The sequence below is a fragment of the Malania oleifera genome, chromosome 8, assembly GCF_029873635.1.
Source record: "Malania oleifera isolate guangnan ecotype guangnan chromosome 8, ASM2987363v1, whole genome shotgun sequence".
Classification (NCBI taxonomy): domain Eukaryota; kingdom Viridiplantae; phylum Streptophyta; class Magnoliopsida; order Santalales; family Ximeniaceae; genus Malania; species Malania oleifera.
In genome coordinates this window covers 94,384,611-94,410,957 of record NC_080424.1, presented here as the reverse complement: position 1 = coordinate 94,410,957, position 26,347 = coordinate 94,384,611, and the positions used below count along the sequence as shown (strand labels likewise).

The 26,347-nt window shown below is 37.0% G+C and overlaps 1 protein-coding gene across 3 annotated transcripts; it reads right to left on the bottom strand.

Annotated features, from left to right (window-relative positions):
- Positions 1–510: 510 nt before the first annotated feature.
- Positions 511–26,112, bottom strand: LOC131162919 (NEDD8-conjugating enzyme Ubc12). Of its 3 annotated transcripts, none has more exons than XM_058119539.1 (6): positions 25,963–26,112; positions 24,456–24,569; positions 1,727–1,835; positions 1,412–1,490; positions 1,215–1,331; positions 511–1,128 (listed from the first exon to the last, which is right to left on the bottom strand). In XM_058119539.1, the coding sequence occupies exons 2-6, from the start codon at positions 24,562–24,564 to the stop codon at positions 991–993; spliced, it is 552 nt and encodes a 183-aa protein (XP_057975522.1). In that variant the 5' UTR covers positions 24,565–24,569; positions 25,963–26,112; the 3' UTR covers positions 511–990. The 3 variants fall into 3 exon arrangements, with proteins under 3 accessions (XP_057975522.1, XP_057975523.1, XP_057975524.1); XM_058119540.1 differs by having other exon boundaries at positions 25,875–25,971; XM_058119541.1 differs by lacking the exon at positions 25,963–26,112 and adding an exon at positions 19,311–19,405 and having other exon boundaries at positions 24,456–24,558.
- Between the last annotated feature and the right edge of the window lie 235 nt (positions 26,113–26,347).

Sequence of the window (26,347 nt, the reverse complement as noted above, 5' to 3'; positions counted from 1 at the left end):
GAAAAATAGGGCAAAAAATTCCTCTACGTTCCATTTTTAATCTTCCATACCAAATGCGTGGTTAGTTCCCTAGAACATTAATTGGTGTCATTAAACCTAAGAACGGGAAAAGTAATTCAAGATTAAATATAAATACATAGATATGTGTGCGTGTGTATAAATAATCTCAAAAATATGATTTTCAATATCAAAATATATGTAATAATTACCTTCATTCTATACCTAACTGAAAAAGTGCCATCAAAGATCAAATTCCAATTGTCTCTTAACGTCTCAGACAAACATGGATCAATTCTTTTGTTGTTCCATTTTAATATACCATATTTAACTAAACGAAATTTTAAATCATCCATCCCATTTTTTTTTCTCTGATTACTCAAATGAGATAAAGTTACTTTGATTAATAATTTTAATTTTATCTTCTCTCTCACCTTCAGAAGAATAAAGTACGCGGGACGTGCACATACAGGAGAGCTGGGGACAGCCAGTGCAATGGAAAAACACGAGTTGGAGGGCAAGGCATTTTCTACAGAAGGGACCACAAATGTGGTGACCAAAGTAGAAAAATATTTGGCTTTAAAGAGTAATAAAACATTGTTACACGACAACCCAGCAGCAATTGGCTCAAGCATGACAAGATGCAACTATAGCTTGGCAGAAATTTATAACAACTGTCTTTATCCTAGCAAATGCCTAACACCCGGAGTCCCACATAGTACCTCAAGTCGAAAATTGATACAAAAGGAAATAAAAGTAGGTTCTTTATATAGTTACACCAGCACACAAACAGACTTTCCACAAGTAATACCCATGATTTTTAAGAGACTTATACCCCCCACCCACCAATTTTGCAGAAAGATCACACGAAAGATGGTACAGCATCCAGATTTACAGCCTTAGACCTTGAGGCATCGGCGCTATAAAAACTTCAATTAGTGAAGCATCAGCGCTATGAAACTTCAATTGGTGTTTCGAGAAAGACTTCAAATTCTATATGCACCGTGCGAAGAATGTCTGACCTACATACCCACCAGCCATTGCCCTCTTCACATTGGATGCAAACATCTTCGGGTTGTCCCTCAGTACTGCTGCTGCATCGGGATTGAGGGGATCCTCGTGATTGGGTTGCTGCAAGAGTGCATGCACACACACGATCAGAGAGATCAAAGGACCAATAATATTTGAGAAGATTGGCACAAAAACATAGGAAGTACCGTGAATAGATGAAAGAGCCCATAAATCACAGTGTTTATATTCAGGACAGGCTTCCAGTCTTCTCGAAGAATGTTGAGGCAGACATTCCCTTCTAAGTCGATATTAGGGTGGTAGACCTGCACCCAGAACAAAAAATTAGATACCAACTTGTCACATTCACTACTGTATCATCAATAGGGTAATAATGAGAGGCTACCTTTGTCTTGCACTTGACCTTCGGAGCCTCATGAGGATACATAGGGGAAACTTGGAATGAGAACACAAATATTCCACCACTGTGTCAAGGGGGGGGGGAAACGGAATTTAACTAAATAATTCAAAATTCCAGTTACATATACAAGGCTTTGCTATGTTTTGGTTCTTTTTCCCCAGTATTTCTTTTCTTTTCTCTTTTTTTCTTGGCTGGGGAGTGTTCTGTCAAATATCATATCTAAGGAAATTAAATTATCAGCACCACAAAGCTCACCCCAACACAAACAAATCGTAAAATTTCTTGGAGAGATTTACTTACAAATAATATCCTTCATCAGGTCGAACGGTGACCTCAAAGTTCATTAGATCATCCTTTCCATTGGGGAAAGATATGCTACATGATTTGGGTAGGTTCAACTCACTTATATCTACAAGACGAGAGAACACAAAAAAAATTAAAAATGAGATTCATGATAAGAAATGAAAGAAAGAAATGGAAAATGGAATATATTTTGGCCCACAAAGTAAATCATGAATTGAGCAAGACTAGGACAGCTATCTTCTCATCTTATCACTTTTTTAGTTCTTCGTAAAATTGCAACATAAAAAATAGGAACAAAATCTAAAACACTCCTACATGGAACCAGATTTTGACACCAGCTCTATTATACAGAATTTGGTAGAATGTACTTGTTGAAATATTGCTATAGCTAGTGAACCTACTGAATGGAAGATCTCTTCTCTATCTATAATAATGTCAGCATACAATAAATAACACTCACAACCTTACTAACAAAAACTCGTAACACTCCCCCTCAAGCTGGAGCACTTGGATCTAATGCTCCTAGCGTGTTCTGAATGAACCATGGTACCCCTAAAAGTCCTAGTAAATAAATAAGTTAATTGATAATCAAACTTTACTAACTAGTTGTAATGGACTTCTCTACCATTTGCTTTTTTTTCTGAAAATCATACTCAATGCTATCCTCTCATAGAAAATTGGGTTGCAAGCAATATGAACAGCTGCTTCATTATCACAATCAACTCCATATGCTGTCAATGCTAGAAGCCAAACTCTTCCTTTTTAAGCCAAGTCAATCCACAGTTAGTAAGTGCCATGGCTGTAGACTCAGACTCCGCACTTGGCCTACAGCTGTCTGCTTATTACTCTTCCAAGACATCAAGTTGCCTCCAACAAACACACAGTATGCAGAAGTAGACCTTGTACCAAAGGGGGATACAAGGGAGACCCTTCCAGACGCACCCTTGAGATATCCAAATAACAACATTTGTTCAAGGAGAGTCAAGGAACTGATTTACAACACTAGTTGCAAAGGATATATTTGGCCTAATAACTAGAAGATAATTCAACTTTCCAACAAGTCTTCAATATTGTCCTTAGATCAACTAACATGACACCCCCATGTGGCATTAGCTAATTGTTAGGGTCCACGGTCATATCAACAAGCTTGGATCCTAACAGCCTTGTCTCGTCCAACAACATCAACAACATATTTTCTCTATCCTATACCTGATCTACATACCTTAATTCCCAACAAGTACCTCAACAGTCCTAGATCCTTAGTCCGGAATTTGGTCAACAGTGATGGTAATATTGTCCACAAACAACTAGAAGTATCTTACTAGAGCACTATGACTATAGAATACAAAATGATATATCACACACTTCCGAAGACCAAAATCAATCATCACAATGCTAAATTGACCAAAACTATACTTTGGGAGACTACTTTAGGCCATACAAAGACTTATCCAAACGACAAATCAACCAAAATTCTCCCTCAACAACAAACCCACACAATCGTGCACCTCCTAAAGATTACCATAGAGAAAGGAATGCTTGACACCCAATTGGTGTAAAGGAGATAAATGAACTAAAAGAAAGAAAAAGATTTGGCCAAAGGAGAGAACATGTCCAAATAATCCAAATCATGCACCTGAGGGTAACCTTTAGCCACTAATCTCTTCAAGTAAGCAATAGAACCATCTGGATTGACTTCCATTGTGAACAACCTAAGACATCAAACCACAAACTTACTAGTAGAAAGCGACACAAGTTCCCAAGTATTAGTGGTCTTCGAAGCATGCATCTTTGTGTCCATGCTTCACATAGAGTGAGATAAAGCTTAGAAATAAACTTGGGAATAGAGATTGATGGCAAACGAGCAACCAAGGCAGTAATAGGAACATGGTTTTAAATCGCGGTAGCGGGTAGAATAACATAATGGTAACAAGTGTTATGGGAAACAACAATAGCAGATGTTACATAACAGGAATTAGGTGTAATGACTCTAAATTTTTTCAGGCTCACACAACCTTGTGCATATTAGTGTACTCGCATTTTTTAAGCTTTTAACCCTTATTAGAAAGAATTTTAGTGTATTTGGATTGTTTAATTCAATTAACTAAGTTGTTTGGTAAGGGTAAGAAGTTTACATTTGTTTTAAACCACCATTGATAAAAAAAATTGTGTATGTGTGTGCGCATGCACGTGTATTTCTGCTTTCTCATTGTTCTTATGAGTGATAAATTCTTGTGCGCGCTAAATTAATTAAAAAAACAAAATACATTATACACTCCATTAATCTATTAGACACATAAGACATGAATAATACAAATATATAATAACTTGAAAAGAAAATAACATTGAAGTTGGAAAATATAGAATAAAAATATCAAATTGCTAATATTATCAAAAAAAAATATTTTCCTAACAAGTTAGTATTTTCAAATTGTTAATTAATGCATCTCTTGTGAGTATTCAAAATATAGTAAATCTTGTATCATTATCATCCTCGTTATAATATTTTCCCCCACTTGCCATATAGTATATTGACAACGATTTATGAGGAGATTTGGGGGGGCCGGGGGGGACAAATGTGAGAAGAAAAAGTTAAAAATAAATAACTTTTTTTTGGCATAATAGTCCTGCAGCAGTTACATAACGGCTGCTACAGCTGTAATTTTTCTTCCCACCAATTTCAGAGTGTGTAACAGTATCAGGAGCCCAAAAAGCTGTTACGTAACAGCATTATGTTACGGTCGCAGGCTTAATTTAATAGGAAGGTGACAAAGAGTCATAGGATGCAAAATTAGACAAACTGTGTTTGATCCCAGTGCATTTACCTTCCAAACATAAATTAGAAGCAATGGCACAAGACATGAGGTCTGCGACAAAGAGCTGAAGGCAGAGCACTTGAATTTGGATGGCCTCACTGGACTCTGGCATGGTAGTGCATACACTTGAAAGTTAGGGCAATTAAAACAGCTAAAAGGACTCAATGGAGGCGAAAGTGCAGCAGGACAAGAAGAAGGTAGAGGCAAGCCATTGAAATCATGAGGAGAGAGTGATCCTTCCACCTCTAATTGCACCTTCAATACGGCTACAAACAAACCAAGCTGCTCATGAGCAGCTGGGGAACTCAGCTCGACAGCTCGTCAAGAGCTCATTCGGACTCATTTATTATTTAAATGAGCAATTCTCAAGCCAAATTTTCAGGCTCTTTTGTTAAACGAGCCAAGCTTGAGCACAAACAAGCTCCGCTCAATACAGCTGGTGAGCAACTCAATTGGCTTAGTATGGGCTTGATTCAATTTCAACACTTAATATATTTTATTTATTTAAATTATTCATTGATATGTTACTTCATTTACAATTTACAAGTCAGAAAAAGAGTAAACATAAATTGTTGATCAATAGGGGGTTTATATAGAAATACGGGAGACCTAGGAAGACTTCCATCTTCCGGTGTGGGAATGGGAATTGGCAGTTGAAAGTAGGGGGGGAGAGCTGCAACAAAAGGGTCATGACTCATGAGTTTCAATCAGCCCATTAAAGAAAAGCTTCAAAGACAGTTCCTCAGAGCTTCTCGTTCTGCATTCATCCATGCCACGCCCCACTTTGTCCAAGGCAGTTGCTTCTTCCTTTCTACTTTTCTTCCCTCTTTTTTAGTTCTTCTCCTCACTTGCCCCCCAGCCATGGCTGATTTCACCAAGCTTCCACAGCTGAGAACTCACCTGCAAACTTCCATAGCTGAGCCACCATCTTCTTCTTCACTGCTATTGCCCTCCTTTTCTTTCTTTCCCATTATTTCACGTTTACCTGTAGCACAGACTTGGCAGTAGACACATCGCCGGCCCTGCATGGCAAAGGTTTGTCTGGGATTGCTTAGGAGAGCTTCATCCCACATTGAAAATGCAACAAAAGGGTCAGCTCTTGTATTTCCTATGAAAGCCATAGAGCTGCATGGGTTCACATGACAACCTTGGGCCTTGGCATCTTCTCCCCCACCCCCCACCCCCTGGCGGGGGCCAGCTATTTAGTGGGCCTTTGTAGTTTTAAAAATAAAATATTGATTTTTATTGTAAAGGCAGGAAAGCCAATGGTTTGGTTTGTTCTTGATTTGGCTTAGAACCAGTTTGGTATGGTTCATTCTTGGTTAGGCTTAGAGCCGAGCTGAGCCCAAGTCGAGCACGAGGCCATATTATATTTTCAGAGCCAAGCTCAAGCTCGGCATTTTAAGCTTGAATTGAGCCAAGGCTGAGACCAAGCCCGAGCCCAAGCTTGAGCCCACCTGTTCTTCTGCCAAACCAAGCTTGAACTAGTTGAAGCTCGGCTCGGCTCAGCTCATTTGCAGCCCTAACCTTCAATCCTTTTCCCGGTGACTACAAAATCTGTGAAATTTTGAGAGGCGCATCCAATTAAGTGACAGTAACAAGGGGATTTCAAGTTGTTGATAAACAAAGAAACTATCTTTTTGTCTGTCATTGGTAGCTGCACTTATGTTGCCAACTCTCTCCATCAATAGGTGTGTCCTTCAAGTGAACAGCAAGTAATAGAAAGAAATCACCAAGAACTTTTAAACAAAGAAACTATCTTTTTGTCCGTCATTGGTAGCTGCACTTATGTTGCCAACTCTCTCCATCAATAGGTGTGTCCTTCAAGTGAACAGCAAGTAATAGAAAGAAATCACCAAGAACTTTGAGGTTCAAAGAATCTTAGTAGGAAGTAGAAGCGATGAAAGGTGACATGGGCAAAGACGGAGAAACAATTCAAGGTAGGAGAGTACTTTGAATGAATGAAAAATAATGGAATGTGTGAGGAAGTAATGAGAACAAAGGGTCATTGATGGTATTTATCCATAAGGAGTAGACAACGGCATCTGATTAATAATAGAGCACTCAATAAAGGTTGCATCATTACAAAACATTTTGGGCACATTTATCCCGGTATAGCAAAGTATGAGTGACTTCCAAACTATGTGCTATTTTTCTCATGGTTTTGAAACCCGAACCAGAGGCCAACCCAATGAAGCTACCAGGTCGGTTGAACCAGTGGGTCAAATTGATGATTGAACCGTTGATGTAACATTATATAATAAGGTTTTAAAAGGCGAAGACGTAAGGTGAGGCGTAAGCCTTAAGGTGTTGGGGCATAAGCCTTCTAAGAATTTATTTTTAAGAATAAAAAATGGTAAATAAATTTTAAATAATTTAAAAATAAATAAAAATTAAGAAAATCACAAATAAATGTAAGAAAGAAAATATATATATATATACTTTGCAAACTCCTTGTCGGCCATTCAAAAATTGCTAACTTGAATACATGACATAAATCATGACAAGACATAGCTATACTATTACAAAGTTCAAACTATTTTCATGATCTAAGATACAATTCTCCGTTATTTTGGAAAAAAATGAGGTTCAAGAGTTGTAGAAATCAACTCATATAATGAGATTCATTTTATACAAACATGTAGTCAAACTTTTTTAACCAATTTTGACTTGAGAATCACACACCCAAAATGCATAAGCCTCAACTAAAAAGACGCAAAAGGCATGCCTTTTGTAAAAATACATTAGCCTCAACATATAATGCGTTAGCCTTCTGGAATTTGGTATCTTAGATTGAGCCTCAAGGAATTTTAGGCATGTTGTGCCTTGAGGTGAGCATCAATTAAGCCTTTTAAAACACTGTTATATAATATTTATAAAATAGAATAACGCTATTACATTAATAAAAAATAATGTCACAAACATGTGATCATACATTAATTATCACCTATTAACGAATTATAATAAAAAATTACAAATGTAAACATAATTTATGATTTCTTTATGCTGTAAAAAAGAAATACTAACTAATCCTTTTTTTTCTTCTTGGATAATCAATTTCATTTTTCTTTTTTTCTTTTTTTTAAGTTTTTCATTTGGGATAATCAGCTGCTAAAAGTCAAAAATATTCTTGAAATCGGAGTAGTATATAATATCCATATATATGATGCACATATATCAGTAGCGGGTATATATCATTTGTAGAGAAGTTGAGCACAAAAAATGTGACCGGCAGAGTCGAGCTAGCGTGTTCTCTTTGTAGGTGGTCATGGGTTCAACACCAATGGTTTCAAAATTATTATTTTTATATATTAAAGAGAAGCAGGTCAACCCATCCAGTTCACTGGGCCTAACTAGGTTGGACCAAGTTGACTGGTTCTGGCTGGGTTGACTCTGGTTTGGAAGATTTCCGATTTTAGGTGGTTTACCAGACTAACCTATTGACTGGCTCCGGTTAAACCAAGTCAAACCAGCCGGGCAGGTTCGGGTTTCCAAACCATAGTTTTTCCTTTTAGCAACCCCATTTTGTTGTGGGGTGTGAGCACAAAGGGTTTGGTAGATCATTCCTGAGTTTGACATATATGTGGTAAGAGAGTGCTGAAGCACTCTTTAGCATTTGTTGCTACAAAGAATTTGAACGGACAAAAAATTGAGTTTTAATCTCATAACGAAAGCACAAAGATAGTAAATAATGTCAAAAATTGAAAAAGAGTTATGTATTGATCTGAACATTACATGTGAATATATACAACAATCCTAGCATTCCTAAAAAGTAAATTAATAAATCAAATCCTATGATTTATGGGACACCCTAACAAAATAGGAAACTTAGCTACATAGGCCTAATTCTAAGGATACAATATGTTATTAAAAGAAAATCCTAAAATAGCTAACTAATTATACACGTTTTTCCCACACTCCCCCTCAAGCTGGTGAATAGGTATTCTCCATTCCCAGTTTGGAAACAATAGTTTGGAAAACAGAGCTACTCAACCCTTTGGTAAGGACATCAGCAAGTTGACCATGTGTACGTAAGGTGTACAAATCAATCCACTCTCCAACTTTTCTTTGATAAAGTGTTTGTCAACTTCAATGTGCTTCATTCGGTCATGTTGTACTGGGTTATGAGCTATGCTGATTGCAGATTTGTTGTCACAATAAAGTCTCATAGGGCCATCCCACTTAATCTTCAAATCTTCAAGGATGATCTTCAGCCAAAGTAGTTCAGACACACCTTAATCCACTGCCCAGAATTCAGCCTCTGCACTCAACCGAGCTACCACACTTTGTTTTTTACTTCTCCATGTCACAAGATTCCCACCGAGAAAGGTGCAATATCCTAAGGTTGATTTTCTATCAACAATTGATCCATCATAATCGGCATCAGTGTATGCCTCAAGTACCAATCCTCCATTTCTTCTGAACATGATACCTTTCCTTGGTGTTCCCTTGAGATACTGTAGTACTCTATGGGCTGCTTGTAAATGAACTTCCTTCGGGCTATGCATAAACTAACTAATCACACTCACTGCATATGCTATATCTAGTCGTGTGTGAGACAAATAAATGAGTCTTCCTACCAGGCGTTGATACTTTTCTCTGTCTACTACGACATCCTCTTCAGTTTTTCCAAGTTTAAGGTTAGAATCCATGGGAGTACTTGTTGGTTTGCATGTTGTCTTGCCAGTTTACTTGAGAAGATCTATGACAGACTTTTGTTAAGAGATAAAAATTCCCTGCCTAGAGTGAGCAACCTCAATTCCGAGAAAATACTTCAATTTCCCTAACGCCTTAATCTTAAACTCTTTAGCCAAATATTGACTCAAGACCTGCTTCTCCTTAGCATCATCTCATGTCACTATTATGTCATCAACATACACTAGAAAGACTGTAACTCCCCCTAAAGGAGAGTGTTTAATGAACAATGTGTGATCCCCTTGAATTTGTTTGTATCCCATAGCCAACATAACTCTTGCAAATCTCCCAAACCATGCTTGTGGTGATTGCTTAAGGCCATACAGTGCCTTTTTCAATTTACACATAGTGTGAGCAGCCAAATTCTTCCCATATCCCGGTGGAACCTGCATATAAATCTCCTCCTCTAGTTCCCCATGTAAGAAAGCATTCTTGACATCAAATTGTTGCAACTCCCAACCATAATTAGCTGCTAGTGATAATAATACTCTAACCGTGTTCATCTTTGCAACAGGAGCAAAGGTCTCTAAATAATCAATCCCATAGGGTTGAGTATACCCCTTGGCTACCAACCGCGACTTGTATCTCTCGATTGACCCATCTACCCTATACTTCACCGTATATACCCACTTACAGCCGACCGGTTTCTTTCCTGCCGATAACTTCACCAACTCCCAAGTCTTGTTCTTTTCCAACGCCTCCATCTCCACATTCATAGCATGTCTCCATTTTCCATTGGACAAAGCCCCAAATAATGTGGTAGGAATGGTGATGGTATTTAGGCTTACAAGAAAGGCTCTATGGGATGGTGAAAATTCTTAAACGACAAAAAATGTGCAAGAGGGAACAATGGTTAATTTGTGTATTTTCGAGTTCATTTCCTAATGGCAATTAGAAGGTCCTGGTCATCATTATCAACATGAGATTCAGTTTTATCTTGCAATGGATGGTTAACAATTGTTACCTCATTCAAACGATCTGAGTTGGACTCTTGGACCTACATTGGTTCAGGAACAACCATCTTCCTTCTCGTGAACACCTTGCCAAATATGGTATTTCTAGGAGCAGAATTGGTCTTTTCTTTGGGTTCATTTGGTGTTTCAGGCACAGGTTCAAAAGAACTCTCAGGTACATGATTGGAACAAGATGAACAAGGAGGTACAGGTATAGGGTTCGAGGTTTTAGACATAGGAATTGATGGCAAATCAAGCAAAAAATCTTCCTTATCTTCCCTAGTTGAATTCTCCGCCTAAAGATAAGGATTAGTGAAATAAGACTCTTGTTCATTGAACATAACATCCACCGAGACATAGAATTTCTTTGACAGAGGGTGGTAACACTTATATCCTTTTTGAGTTAAAGAATAGCCCACAAAGACACATTTTAGAGCTCTCAGATCTAATTTCCCCCTATTGTGACTATGAACATGGACAAATGACACACCCCCAAAAATCCTAGGAACAAGGTTGTTTGTAGTGGTTAGGTCAGGGTAGAATGTGGAAAGTATGACCATAGGACCCTTGAAACCCAAGACTCTTGAAGGCAAACGATTTATCAGATGAGTGGCTATCAAAACTGCTTCCCCCAAAAAATCTTAGACACATTTTTTTGAAACAACAAAGCTCTGGTTTTTTCAAGGAGATGGCCATTTTTCCTCTCTGCTACCCCATTTTGCTGTGAGGTATTGACACAAGATGACTCATGTACTATTCCTTCTATCTGAAAACATGGGGTAAGAATTTGATTGAATTAGTCCCTGGCATTATCTGACCTAAACCTTTTGATATTGACCCCAAATTGGTTTTTGATCATGGATTAGAAATTTGGAAACACAATACTAACATTAGACTTATGTTTAAGCAGGAAAATCTAGGTAACACGAGTGCAATCATCAATGAAAGAAACAAACCATCTTGGCCCAGAAACATTAGAAACGGTAGATGAACCCCAAATATCACTATGAATAAGATAGAAAGGAATTGAGCTTCTTTTGTAACTAATTGGAAAAGGTATACGCTTGTGTTTAGCAAGTTCACATATCTCACACTGAAAGTTTTCAACATCTAAATCCTTAAACAAGGAAGGAAACATAACTTTAATAACACTAAACAATGGATGTCCAAGTCGGCAATGATGAAGTAAAATTTTTCTTTATTGGATAAGACAAAGTCTGGCACAAAGGAAGAAGATAATCTTCTGTCCTTGGTCATGTGCAACTAACTTGGTGTTTCAAGATAATAGAGGCTATTCCTTTCCCTAGCACGTCCAATCATCTTCCCTAAATCCTTGTCCTGAAAATATACAATTACTACTGTCAAAAATCACATTACAACATAAATCTTGAGTGAGTTTATGTATAGAGACCAGATTTGTGGACAATTTAGGAACATGAAGGACATTTTTCAAAGTTACTGATGGTCTTATTTTCACATCCCCAAAACCAGCTACAGTAGTCAAGGATCCATCTGTTGTGGCTATTTTCCTACTACTTGGGCATGGAGTATAGGTTGAAAAAATATTGGATAAATGGATCATATGATCGCTTGCTCCTAAGTCCATGACCCATGAGTTGGTAAAGGTTTTATCTGAGACATTTAATCCAATAGAAGATGGAAGCTCACCTAAATATGCCAAAGAAAAAGTACCTAGAGATCCTTTAGGTTTTTCAAGACTGTTGATAAGTGATCTCAGCCTCTCAATCTCTTCTTGGTTGAAACTACGCAGCTCCTACGAAGTTGATTCACCTTGTAGTCCTGCAACAATGTGGACTTGTCCATTGTTCCGTGGTTGTCCTCCTTTTTGGCCCCATTCTCGACTTGGAAGCTTTCCATGAAGTTTCTAGCATTTTTCACGGGTGTGACAAGACTTCTTGCAGTAAGTGCACCATAATCCGTCACAATTTTGCGTTTTCGGCTGGCCACCTTTTTATCCTTCAAGTGTTGCTCCTCTCTCCATGTTTGTGGCTGATTTTTTGTTACCACTAGCCACCATAGTCGAACTATCAGTGATTTGTGGTTCAAACATCAACCCTCTTCAACTTTTTCACTTCGGATTATAGCCACTACTTCGTTAAAGCTTGGAACCCCCAGCTTCCCAAGAATCTGTATCCTCACTTGATCAAATTCCGGATTAAGTCCAACCAGAAAATCATACACCCTATCTTGTTTAATAAAGGCCTTTAGAATCGCTGCATCATCGAAGAATTTTGTTTTTATCACCCGGTAGTGATCCAATTCCTGCCACAAGGATTTCAGTTGATTTGCATATTCAGTGACTATTTTATTCCCTTGTTTTGCAGCCATAGTTTTACCTTGACCTCGTACACTTGTGCCGCATCATTAGTTTTGGAATAGGTTTGTTGAATCGCATCCCAGATGTCCTTTGCAGTAGCCAAAAACATGCATGTGTCACTTATTTCTGGAATCATGGAATTCCACAACCATGCCATGATCAAAGAGTCTTCTTCATCCCATGCTTCAAACTTAGGATCCCCTAGTTTAGGACCTGTATCCGTGAGATGGCTAATCTTTCCCTTGCCTTTCAACACTGTGCGAATGAGTTGAGACCACTTAAGGTAGTTCTTTCCATCTAAACTATAGGAGGCATGAATATTTTGCAATTCTCTAGCTTGTTGGGGTCGGATTACCTCTTCTGATTGGGCTGTAGTAGTAGTCTCCACGATTTTTGACATCTTGAAGGCTTGAACAATCAGCTAATCAATGATGATGTTGGCCAAAAGCATAAATGATGATGACGACTGGGCAAAAGTGAAACCCACAGAAGAGAAAAATTGGCAATGAAGGCAAACAGAAGTTTTTAAGGCTTTGACGAAACAAGCCATGTTTGGCAGAAACAGAGGTGCACGAGCTCAAAAAATAGAGTAGAACAGAGGTCTGCAAAGATGGGAAGAAACCAGCAATGAAGGCTGGAAATATCAGCGATGAAGGCTAAAAAAAAAAAAAATTGAAACCCTAAGGAGCCTAATTTGGCCCTGATACCATGTCGAAAATTGAAAAGAGTTATCTATTGATCTGAACATTACATGTGAATATATACAACAATCCTAGCATTCCTAAAAAGTAAATTAATAAATCAAATCCCATGATTTATGGGACACCCTAACAGAATAGGAAGCTTAGCTGTATAGGACTAATTCTAAGGATACAATTTGTTATTAAAAGAATATCCTAAAATAGCTAACTAATTATACACGGTTTTCCCACAAATAGCTTAAAACAAACTTTCATTAAATAAAGCCTCATCATACTTTAATGATCATCAAAAAATGTAACAAAATATTGGAACCCAATTTAGAAAGGACTCAATTAGGACCCTGCATATAAGAATGGACAAACACAATAGGATTAATTGCCCATTTATTGCCCCAAGGTCCACACACACACACACACACAAAGTGAGATGATGATGCTTTCCTAACTGAAAAGATTCACATTCTAAACTAAATAGAGGACTCAAACTAGGAACTGAGTTGCCTTCGAGAATCCTAACTAAAAAGGCTCACATTCTAAACTGGATAGAGGACTCAAACTGGGAACCAACTTCCTTAACTTGTCCAATGAGGATAGCGAATCAATATAGTAAAGCCCCCCAACTTCATGTCCACCGCTATATCGTCGCCCTTTTTCAACTTCTGAACAATAGAATTGGGAAAAATGGTGATTGAACAATTAAAGGGGAATTTAGCAATATGGACAAATCACAATAAAGGAGAGAGAAATAAAACTAATAGGATACACAGTCCCTATCCCATCGCCTGTGGTATTAAAGCCATTTGCAAGGCTAACATGGGGTAAGGTATAGAATATTGGAGTTTAGAGAAAAGCCTTGGCACACTTGTCATATGGTCTGTGGCAGCAAATCTACAATCCATGGTCTAGAAAAAGCAGTACTAGACAACCAACAGGCAGTAGGTTTCCCTTTCTAGGCAAGAGATGCCACAAGGAGAGATACTTGTTGAGATTCTTGATGTCGAAGAAACCTGCTAGAATCTTCCTCTAATTCAAAGACAGTGTGCTACCCTCAAACAATTTAAGGCTTGTTTCTTATCGTTGTTTTTTGTTTTCTATTTCTGTCTCTACACAAACAGATAACAAAAATGTGTTTTTTTATTTTTCCAATTTTCTGATTTTGTTGTCAGTTTTCAGTTGTTCATGATAAAACTAAAAACCAAATTCCATGGATCTGATTGGTATCTTTGTTTTCTATTTCTATTTTCTGCACAGCGAAGAAACAAATAATAAAAACGCGTTTGTTAATGTTGTCACTTTTCTTTTCTTTTTTGTCGATTTTCTGTTGTTTGCAAACAAACTAAAAATCAGGTTTTATAGTTTTCAATTGTTTTGGCAACCTTTTGCCTGAAATTTTAATATTGAGAAAGTTCTTCTGAATTAAATAATTCATTCTATACAATTTTAAATTAAAATTAAATAAAATGATCATATGAATTGAATATAATTGACATAAAAATATACATAAATTTTAAAATATAATAATAAATTCAATTACAAAATATTTTTACTATTTTTCAATTGTCATGTCCACTGAAATTTTTAATGCAGGGTAAATTTTGGAAGTATAACAATGAAGTAAAATAATTATAAGAATTTTTACTTCTATAATAGTATTTTTTTAATGTGCATTATTTTGCACTAAGGAGAAATTGAAGATGACGTAATGCACAGAGTTAAAGCGGGTGGGGTAAAATGAAAAAGTGCTTCAAGTATGCTTTGTGATTGTAGAATACCTTAAAAATTAAAAGAAAAGTTTTATAGGACAACTATAAGACCAGCTATATTATATGGATTAGAATGTTGAGCGACAAAGAAACAGAATATCCAAAAAGTAAAAGTTGGCTAGATGAGAATGCTTAAATGAATGAGTGGTATAACACTAAAAGATAAATTAAAGAATGGACATATTCGTAGTAAGTTATGTGTAACTCCTATAGAAGATAAGACAAGGGAGAGACGACTCAAATCGTATAGACACTTGCAACGTAGGCCACATAGTGCACCAATGAGGAAGAGTGAGCTAGCTATTGTGAGGGGTAATAGGAGTAGGGCTAGACCTAAAATAACTTGGAATGAGATAGTAAGAATTTAATAGCCTTGAATCTGTCAAAAGAAATGGTCCATGATCGCATAAATTGGCAGAAAAAGATTCATATATCCGACCCCACCTTGTGAGACTTCAAGCTTGGTTTTGTTGTTGTTTTCGTATTTTTTTAATGTGCATTATTTTGCAATTTTATTAGTTTAATCATATTTCTATAATAGTATTTGATTTAAAGACAAAAATGAGCATTTTTTTTAATTAATATTTTAATTTATTTTAGTTTTATAAATATTAACCAAACAAGTTGTTGGTTGCCAATTTTCAGTTTCTCTTTTTCTGGTTTTTCGTTTTCGTTTTTTATTTTCGTTTCTGTAATTTTTAACAGTGATACCAAAATATCTCTATAGTTTTCAGTTATTTTGACAACTTATTGCTAGAGAACTTCAATATCCAAAAAAATAATAATAATTTGGATTAAATTATCAGTTTAGACACTTTTAAATAAAATTTAAAATAAAATTATCAAATGTATTTAAATATAATAAAGATAAAAATATACATATATTTCAAAAAAAATTATTAATAAAATTCAATTATAAATTCTTTTTTTACTATTTTTTCAACTATCATGTACCATAAGATTGTCATCATAAAGTGAATTTTGAAAATATAACAATCAAGTAAAATAACTATAATAAGTTTGAATTTTATTATAGTATTTTTAATTTATATTTTTTAGGTAAAAGATTTTTTAAATTTGAATTATTTTCTATTTTTATTATTTTAATCATTTTTTAAAAAAATAATATTTGATTTAAAGAGGAAATGGGCATTTTTTTAATTAAGTTTTAAATTTGTTTTAGCTTTACAAAATATTAACCAAATAGGTAGCTGGTTTCTGATTTTTAGTTTATAGTGATATCAAATAGCCCCCCAGCAAGTAGGGGCAAAATTTGTGATTGCAGCACTACCAACGCAAGGAAGCTTGCCATGCAAATCGAAACATATGGTCACTTGTATGACCACCACATCCATAATGAGTGCACTTGTGTGGGTGTACCTCAACTACACCCATCTCTAACACCAGTCCTCCCCAAAATTAGTGCCAAATGAGAACCGTAGACACCCTGAGTGATGAAGGCAGTCTCTCAAGATCAGAACTTGGGAGTGTCAGAACTAGGAAGAGTTAAAAGATGGATGCTAAAGGAGGCATGAAACACACAAGAACAGACATATCCAAAGGAAGGTAACACTGCACTGCCGAGAATCTGGGACCAGGTTTAAACTCGAGTTTCATACCCATTAAGGCTCAAAGAACCTTCATTTGTTGTTCCCTCTATTTTTGCATCTCAGAACATCGCCATTATGGGTTACACAATATTTAAGTTCCTCATGACTGCATTTCATCTCAACAATGTACTGAATCATACTCCTATCCCTCTCTTTTGTAGTTGAAAGTGCTCCAGGGTGAGATCATACATGTGATGCAAGTTACTGGATTATAATATTTTTATAATAGTTTTATATATATCAAGGTGATCGCACATCTATGCAATCTGAGTTGCATGTTCAAACTTGCTTAAGCCTGCCAACTAAATATTGGCAACCTTTGCCCCACTATTAGTAATTACTCCCATTCAACTTCTCTGCAGTGATAGGAATAAGACTCTTTGAGATTCATGAACTCCATTCCGAGGAGAAACGCCTAACAAACAGCAACAGAAAATTAACAGCAGCCAATGGCTCCCCAGTAACAAAAAAAAGGAGCCAACAACACACAGCAACAACACTCCAATCACAAACATGGACTAAGAACCGTATGGCAGAGTATTACTGCTCATGCCTGTACGCTGCATAAAAACTGGACCCAGCAAGACATCATGGCCAGATCGTGATATAATTGGACACGTCACACAACACCTAGCAAAACACCCGGTTAGAATGGCTTACGGAGGGAGTTGAAGCATTATGGAGCAAATTGGGTCATAAATGAGCTCCAACAAAGCCTCATGCACTGACACGTGGCATCAGAGTGAGTCTAACAGATTTTCTGACGAGGCTGACAGTTTTCTGGCAGGGCTAACTGTTTCCAGTTTGTCCACATGCACATTAAGTACACACCTTGCCTGGGATGATGGAGGAGCATGGAGAGTTAGAGATGGCAGTGGTGACAGTGGCAATGGTAGCAATGCCAATGGCTATGTAGGGTTTAGGATCTTAGATCTTTGCTCTCAAGTTGAAAGATTGCAGCAACTGGAGAACCAACTGAATAGGCAGGTCTCCTTTTCTATTTATAATAAACTCAAAGAACACTGGTTTACTGCGGTCAATTGCTGGCATAGTTGGACTGTTATTAATGATTTTTAGGTAATCTTGGATTAGTAAAACACTCCTCAGGGTGCTTGATTCAGTGTACCATGGGCTAGCATTCCCTTGATGCCTCTTCAATATAGTTTCCTTTCCTTATCAAAATAAATAAATAGATAAACTCAAAGTGTAAATGATGTTTATAGGCTTATGAACAAACCTGAAGCAGTATTCAACAAAATACATCAGAAAAGCAAGCATCAACACTTATAAATGACAAAATAAAATAAAATCAAAAGAGGAAATCAAAAGACCAGTTATTCCTAGTGAATAGGATCAAGGCAGTGCAAAGAAAAAATGAACCAGGCACAGGAAAAATACTTTGTAGGAAGTCCATTGAAAAAAAAAAAATACAATTTCAAGTTTTCAACCCATCCAATGTGTCTCAATTTCAAATTCCCTCTCTTTATTTGCCACCGCAAACAAATCTGACAAACCAAGGCAAAAGTATTGTCAGATTTTTTGTAGTGGCTAAAACATGGAATGATCAAATCAAATGAAATATAGAAGTTTGAACTTCAAATTTGTTTGTTCTTTATTTGAAGTGATCGATTTGATTTTACATGTTCTAGGCAGCTCTGTCTGGCCATGTTTATCTTGAAAAATTGTTATGGATCACAAGTATTAAAATCTTAGCCAGGAATTATATCTCATTTTGATTAAGCTTTTTTCTGATTAAGGATGCCTAACTGTAAATTTATTTTTTTAACTTTACATATCAACTTAAAAATATGAATTTGGGCCATTTTCAGCTACTACAAACAAATCTGACAAAATAAGGCAGAAGTATTGCATCTGTGTTTCCAGATATGGTTCCAATTACATCAACATGCTAACAACAAAACTTTTGACTCCATCCAAGCTTGTGATTTCTTTCACATATACCTTTTAGGAGGAATCAACTCAAACTAAAAAATTATATTTTTCTATTTTTACTAGAACATTGCTATTTCCATGAAGGAATTTTAGCAGTCTTCAGTTTAAAAAACAGCAGACTATGTTCACTCCCCAAATGAAACATAGCAAGGGAATAGTGGGATACAGAAATAGAAACTCATTTTACATAGTTCTGGAAAGTGAACTACAATATTCTTAATCGGGCATAAGCTAATAATCTGAGAGAGTAACTCCACCCAAGATTTTCCAGAGTCCCATACTAAGTCAACTATTCTCTTATCATCAATCACAATCCCACATGATGCCCATGTAGATATTTCTAGAATATGTAACCATATAGAATGGAAACCCTCTTAGGGCACCAGGAGAAACAAGTGAAATTATTTGGATTTTTCTCCATGTCATGTCCTTGCAAGAGCACAGTGCAATTAGCCAAAATATTAACTGCCACTCCCCAAACCCTTCCTAAGGTTCCCTTGCGTTATGATGACACCCATTTTAGTACACCCCCTATCAAGAATATTTTTATTCTATGCCTGAATGGTCAAAATTGAATGAAGTTAATCCCAAACCTAGTAAAAAGTCCACTTCTATAATTAATCTTTTGAGGGCTTTATGGACATAGAGTAAAGGAGCCCATTTCTTGAGTGGAACCACATAGGATAGATGAGGGAGTTAGGGCCAAAATGTAACCAAGTAATAAAGGAAGCCATGCAGAACAAAATTTGCACCAGATGTGGGCGCCATTTGATCCCCCTTTGTCCAAGTCTTTCTTTTACATAGTTTTGCTCCAATCTTTGCCTACAAAATAGAACCTTTGCTGCCACTTTTAGTGGCACATTTAGAAATTAAGAGAAATACTGCCAATGTGAGAGCACGAAGCATTTACAGAATGATAGCCAAACCCCACAAGAACATTGTCGCAAATGACTATAGAGCTACAATTTTATGTTGATCGTATCTTTTTCTAGAGAGGTTTTCTTCAGTTAGAGATCATTAACACATGCCTGGGAATTTTCAATTCACTCTATTAATGGTTAGAAACATGTATTAGATTTAATTACTTATTAATAGTGATCATGGCAAGTCATTGTTTGTCTGAATCCTGATATGATTGTTAATTTAATTGCATAGCAAATGCATGTTCTTTCGATTTTGCGTATGTGCATGATTGTTCAGAAATCTGGACCTTATCTCCATATGAGATTATGAAATATGGACTACCATGGGTTTTATTCCACACTCAAATGGGGATAACTAGGCAACTTGAGTTTCATCCCAAGTCCAAATCCATTGTCAAAACAACTTTGTCGTTTTTAGGTTAGTTTCCTAATTCTCTTCTTCTTCTTTTTCCCGCGGGCCCCCCCGGGGGGGGGGGGTGTATTGCTGCTGATATCTTGGATTACGATTTTTTTACTTTTACCTGTTAATAAATTGACATCCCATGGCTCATTCAACTTAAATATCTCACATAGGCTTGGGCATCAAGTTACAGTCCTTTTTTTATTATTATGTGCTTCATTATAGCTATGATGTTGGTTCATGCTTGTTTTGATGGTTGCATGTTTCAGTAATATCCAATAATGATGTAAAGTACTCATGTTTTAATTAATGCAAAATTCATGCTTAATTTAGTGGGAGTCTTCATATATGTTTATTGTTTGATGGATGCTTATTTTGATGATTGAATGTTGTGATAACATTCTTTTATACTGTTTGTATATAGTTATGTAATTTGATTTATTTTCGGTAATTAATTTTATTACTTCAAAAATTGTTCAGTTTATTTATTATTAAAGAGTTAAAAATGTAAATTTGCCAAAAACAAGACCAAAAGGGCAGCATAAGGTGTTTAAAGGGCCTTTTTCACAAGATCTTAACCCTAATTTGGTACTTAATTATAAGACACTAGACTTCCTTTAGGATGCCTTTCCGAATTTTTCGGCTTGATAATGAGTTTTTTCGCTTACATCTCATAAAAATAAATAAATAAATAATAAGATAGAAACTCTATCAATTGAATCAGATTCTTGTTATTCAAAGCAATGTCATTTTAGGAAGATGGCCCCCATAGATTACTATCATCCAATTGCATTGTTAAGGAATAATGGTCCACTAGGATTCATAATGGAACTTAGGAGTGGAGATCCTTTGTGTGCAATAAGTTCCTACTATCCAAATTAAATGCTTTCAAGGCGGTGGCCCATTATGTTCCTCTCACTTGACTTATGTAATTTAGGGACAATGGTTTATGTCAATCATAATATTATTTGATTATAGCCTGAAGCTTTGCAAATTTATGAAATTATATTGGATTAGTGTTGGCAACTACACAAGGACATCATACAATGTTCAATACATTTCACAGCAATTAACCCATAGGGCATATACCAACATAAGAAGGCCCAATGTTTGAATTCACTTGCTACAGATACAAGTGAGGTAAATTGGACCGGGTAAAAGTGGTTATTAGAAATCGATATATTTTATTACAATTGAGGAAAGAAGTGGGATGATTAGGTTGAAGTTGTTGGTGAAGTCAACTTTTTTCTTGCTTCTGTCATGAAGTTTGACTTCGCACGGCAAGCAGCACACTCATGCGCACATGCGTCATGAGCCGAGCTTGTTCAAGGCATTACGCTTGCCTGAGACCGCTTGTCTCGTGTGTTTGGGATGGGTTTCCATCATGTAAATACTGCTGTAGGTTTATTTTCTAGTAGTAGTTTCTCCCTATGCCAAATCAAGCAGTAAGACTCCTTGGTCACTTTGATGTTTCCTAGTGCCAAAGTGAGAATTACACAAAAAGCTCTTTAGGGGAGGGTGAGTGTTCATCAACTTGTAAAACTCACTAAATATTGTCAACGTGTTTAGCCTACTTGCCTCCCTCACTAGACACACAATGTTAACGGAGGTATCGTTAATGAATTGCATTACTTCAATGTTTACTGCTTACTTGTCACTGCTTTCATAATTGCTTACTGCTTCCGCTTACGTTTGATTAAATGATAATGAAAGTGTTTTGTGGATGAATTGTGTTAAACGATGAAGGAGCCTTGCTAGAGGAGGGACATCTTGTTGCGCACAAAAGTCGTAAGCTTAGTGAAGCAGAGCGGAAGTACACAGCTCAAGAGAAGGAGATGCTCGCGGTGATACATTGTCTCTGCATGTGGCGGCATTACTTACTTGGGTCAAGGTTTGTGGTGAAAACGGATAACTCGGGTGTTAGCCACTTCTTCGCATAGCCAAAGTTGACACCCAAGTAGGGCCAATGGCAGGAATTCTTCGCAAAATTTGATTTCATCTTTGAGCACAAGGCGGGGCTTCTAAACAAAATCGCTGATACATTGAGTCGGAAATTCGAGCTGGCGGCCTTGCTGATGGTAGCACACTTGACTATGAGTATTGTTACCACGACAATGCAGGAACGCATCAAAGAGAACTTAGCCAAAGATCCAGTTGCGCAAAACCTTATGAAGCAAACCGATGAGGGGAAAGCACGTCAATTTTGGATGGAAGACGAATTGCTGATGACCCATGGTAGCCGGCTCTTTGTGCCACAAGCTGGTGATCTGAGGAAGACACTATTGAGAGAGTGTCATGATACCATGTGGGCCGTACATCCAAGATGGCAACACACTTTAGCTTTACTGAAGCAAAGGTATTATTGGCCGCAAATGCGTGATGACGTGGTTGATTATACCCAAACTTGTCTCACTTGCCAACAAGACAAGGAGAAGCGGATGAAGATTGTTGGGCTGCTCAAGCCCCTACGAGTACCATCAAAACCATGGGAAAGTGTCTCATTAGACCTCATCACCAACCTGCCCAGAGTGGGAGATACAGAGTCTATACTGGCTATAGACAAGTTTTCAAAGTATGGTACATTTATACCCGCAATACCATCAAAACCGTGGGAAAGTGTCTCATTAGACTTCATCACTAACTTGCCCATAGTGGGAGATACATGGTCTATACTTGTGGCTATAGACAAGTTTTCGAAGTATGGTACGTTTATACCCACACCAAAGTACTGTTCGACAAAGGAGATAGCACAATTATTCTTTAAGAATATTGTGAAATATTGGGGTGTTCCCCTAGACATTGTTAATAACTGAAACTCAAGATTCACCGGCAACTTCTGGACAGAACTTTTCAAAATCCTAGATTCACAACTTGAAATCTCTTTGAGTTATCATCCACAGACAGACAGAGATTCAATAGGCTGCTGAAAGAGTACTTGCGCCATTTCTTCAACGCCAACCAGAACAGCTGGGTGCAACAACTTGATATGGCTCAATTATGTTTCAATGCCCAATGGACCTCAACAACCAACAAGAGCCCTTTTGAGCTCATTAGAGTCCAAAAGCCACTGTTACCTCACACAGTGGACGAGCCCTACAGAGGAAAGAGTCTCAGGGTGTACATCTTCACTAGAAAATGGATACAGAATGCAAAGATTGTCCGAGCCTATCTGGAGAAAGCTTCTAAGCGGATGAAGAAGTGAGCAACTCAGGGGAGAAGACCGCAACACTTCAACGTACGTGACTTGGTGCTTATTAAGCTCAATCTTGAAAAGATCAGGTCACTACAAGGACGATATAGGAGACTACTTCGCAAATATGAAGGACCAGTCCCCATCTTGGCCAAAGTCGGGAAGGCCTCTTACAGAATCGACCCTCCAACTTGGATGAAAGTGCATCCTGTGTTTCACGTCAGCTGCCTCAAGCCGTTCAACGCCGACACTGAAGATCCAAGCAAAAGTCAGCCAACCAAAGTAGAATTGAAGACAGTGCAACCTAACAAACGTGAAGTTGAAGTTATCCTTGCAGACAGAGAGTTCATATCCTCAAGGAAGAAGCGGCGAGAATTCTTAGTGAAGTGGAAAGGCCTTTGCAATTTCTGAGGAAGATGTGGAATCGCTCGTGGATAAAGTAGAAGTGTACCTAGCGTCAAAGTCTACGAGGATGTCAACGGCATAAGTGGGGGAGCATCACGAGCCGAGCTTGTTCAGAGCATTATGCTTGCCTATGACCGATTGTCTCGTGCATTTGAGATGGGTTTTTATCATGTAGATACTAGTGTAGGTTTATTTTCTAGTAGTAGTTTCTCCCTATGCCAAATAAGGCAGTATGACTCCTCAATCACTTTGATGTTTCCTAGTGCAAAAGAGAGAATTGCATAGAAAGCTCTTTAGGGGAGGGTGAGTGTTCATCAACTTGTAAAACTCACCATATATGTCAACATGTTTAGCCTACTTGCCTCCCTCGCTAGACACACAATGTTAACGAAGGTGTTGTTAATAAATTGCGTTGTTTCAATGTTTACTGCTTACTTGCCACTGCTTTCATAGTTGATTATTGCTTCCGCTTACGTGTGATTGAATGATAATGAAAGTGTTTCGTGGATGAATTGTGGTAAATAATAGGTTGGCTAGTTAAACAAGAGTGTTTTAGCTAGCGCCGCATGGTCCATTCACAAAGGTGTGAAATAGTCGGCCTGTGACACTTGCATGCACACAAATTTGACAACTTAGCATGACTTTATCCTTCAAAAACCAAAGCTCATATATATTACATTGCTACCTTTGAGAAGAAATTTGATCTTCTCATACAACATAATATTTCACTGCATCAACTATCATGAGTGCATGACCATTCAACTTCTCAAAATATTTTAAACAACCAATATTTATATAGATTTAAAGAAATCCTAACTGCATATGAGAAGTAACAAGTACCAAATGTTAATCACACCTGAAAAAAAAAAAAGAATTAAAAAATGAAAAAAAATAAAGAATTAAAAAAAAAAAAAAAGGATAGCCCAGCGTACAAAGCCCCTGCTTATGATCATTAATAATGACGGAAAAAAGAGAAAACCTTTATGAAGACGCAGTTCCCCTGCACTTTGCTTCTTCACTGGAGCCTTTCCATTTGCATTTTCAGCTATTTCCCTCTGCTTTTCCTTTACTTTGAACAGTTTAATCATTATTCCTGCAAAAAAAACAAGGAAAGCAAATATATATATATATATATATATATATATATGTCATATTCATAAGAATCAGCATGCAACAAATTGTTTGAAGTTCGGCAGCAAGAAGAAACCATAGCTCAAACACAGGAATCAAATAACATGCGAGAAGCTATCACGAAGTAACACCAAATTAAGATTTAGATATTGTAGATTATCATTCTACAATAGCTGCTCCTTCCTGGTTAAAGATGAAAGTCTTTAACACCCAATTGGCCGTTTCAACTATAAAGTAGAAGACTGTTAATTTTTGAAAAGCTAGATGCCCAGGCAATAGTAAAAAGTAAACCATTTAAAGGCTAGGGTGAAGATTCTAACTAGCATTGTCTATAACTCACAACACTCATATAATAAGAGTGTTGAGGCGAAATTTCTTATATCAAGGCTTGAGACATATAATTTGGATTGAGAGATACCCAAACACTTCTTGGATTGCTTACATCAATAGTCCATTGGACTGCCTTCCCAAGCAGATATTCAAGCATGAACCATCTCAACATTAATTTAAAGATAGCTCAAGTATCCATAGTTGCTTTTGTGAGATATATATATTACTGCTGATTATTTGGCACCCATACAAAGCAAGTGGTGCGATTCAAATATTCTTTTGAACCTGAAGGTGTTGCCATCTACCCTCTAACACGAGAAACTATTAGCTTAGACAGCCATAATGCATTAGATTTTAGATAGCCAATCAAATTATTAGATTGTATAAGGTTATGGCATAATTTACTGAAATAGATAACCACCAGTTAAAAAAGGCAACGACTAGAATCTGACCTCGTTAGAAAGTCTTTACTAACAGTCTTTCAACCACCAGTTAAGAAAAAGCACCCACTTAATTCCGACCTTGTTAGAAATCTAACCTAATAACATTTCCAGCACAGGTGCGGAGGAAAGAAAAACACAACAGCAGCAGCAGCAGCAACAACAACAACAAAAATAGAAATAAACAAAGAATCTGCGCAGAAGTTCTTAAAAGAGATATCAAAAACAAGTTTACAATTAGGTATCTGCAATCAGAAAATTTTAATCAAAATGAAATATAATTCCCAGCTGAGATTTTAAGGCTCGTGATTCGTAAGAACTATATCAAGGTAAACATGCGCCAGGCAGAGCTGCGGACAAGATGTAAAACCAAAACGATCACTCGAAAAAGGACCATCAAATTTATGGATCCATCAAACATCAAGATCAACGTAAAAACGCGAACACAGAAAGAATAAACGAATTCTTTACAAAGAGAAATCAAATTAAGATTTTACGGTTTCGACGAGCACATGACTGGCTCCGCGAAAATGTAAGATCGAGTCAAGAACAAAGGCAGCAGAGAGGGAGAGAGATGCAGCTAACCTGTTCGATGAAAGACCTCAGAGAGGTGATTAGCTTCAAAATTCAAGGCCCCAAGCGGAGAAGAAAATAGAAATTTGATTGGGCAGAATCTTATAAAGCGTTTTAAATGTCATGTTCTCTCATCATGTTTTTTTCTCTTTCCTTTTATATTTTTTAATCCTTTTTCTTTTCTTTTTTTAATCCCTGTCTGGTCTCAGAAACATAGGTCGGCGGCCCACCTTGGTTATTTCTATGGGCTGTCCCTACAATGTAGTGGGAACATGCCCAATTTGGGCCCCAAAACATGCCCACTTAATGCTATGGATTCGGCCCATCATTTCCCATGGCTGTTATATTTAGGGTCTGTTTACTTCGAGGGCAAAAGCTAATTTTTGCGAGATTTGAA

Coding starts and splice junctions, on each gene's coding strand:
- LOC131162919 (XM_058119539.1), bottom strand. CDS start 24,564: ATGATTAAACTGTTCAAAGTAAAGGAAAAGCAGAGGGAAATAGCTGAA. Junction 1,836..24,455: donor GGAACTGCGTCTTCATAAAG/GTTTTCTCTTTT, acceptor CTCGTCTTGTAG/ATATAAGTGAGTTGAACCTA. Junction 1,129..1,214: donor GGCTCTTTCATCTATTCACG/GTACTTCCTATG, acceptor GCACTCTTGCAG/CAACCCAATCACGAGGATCC.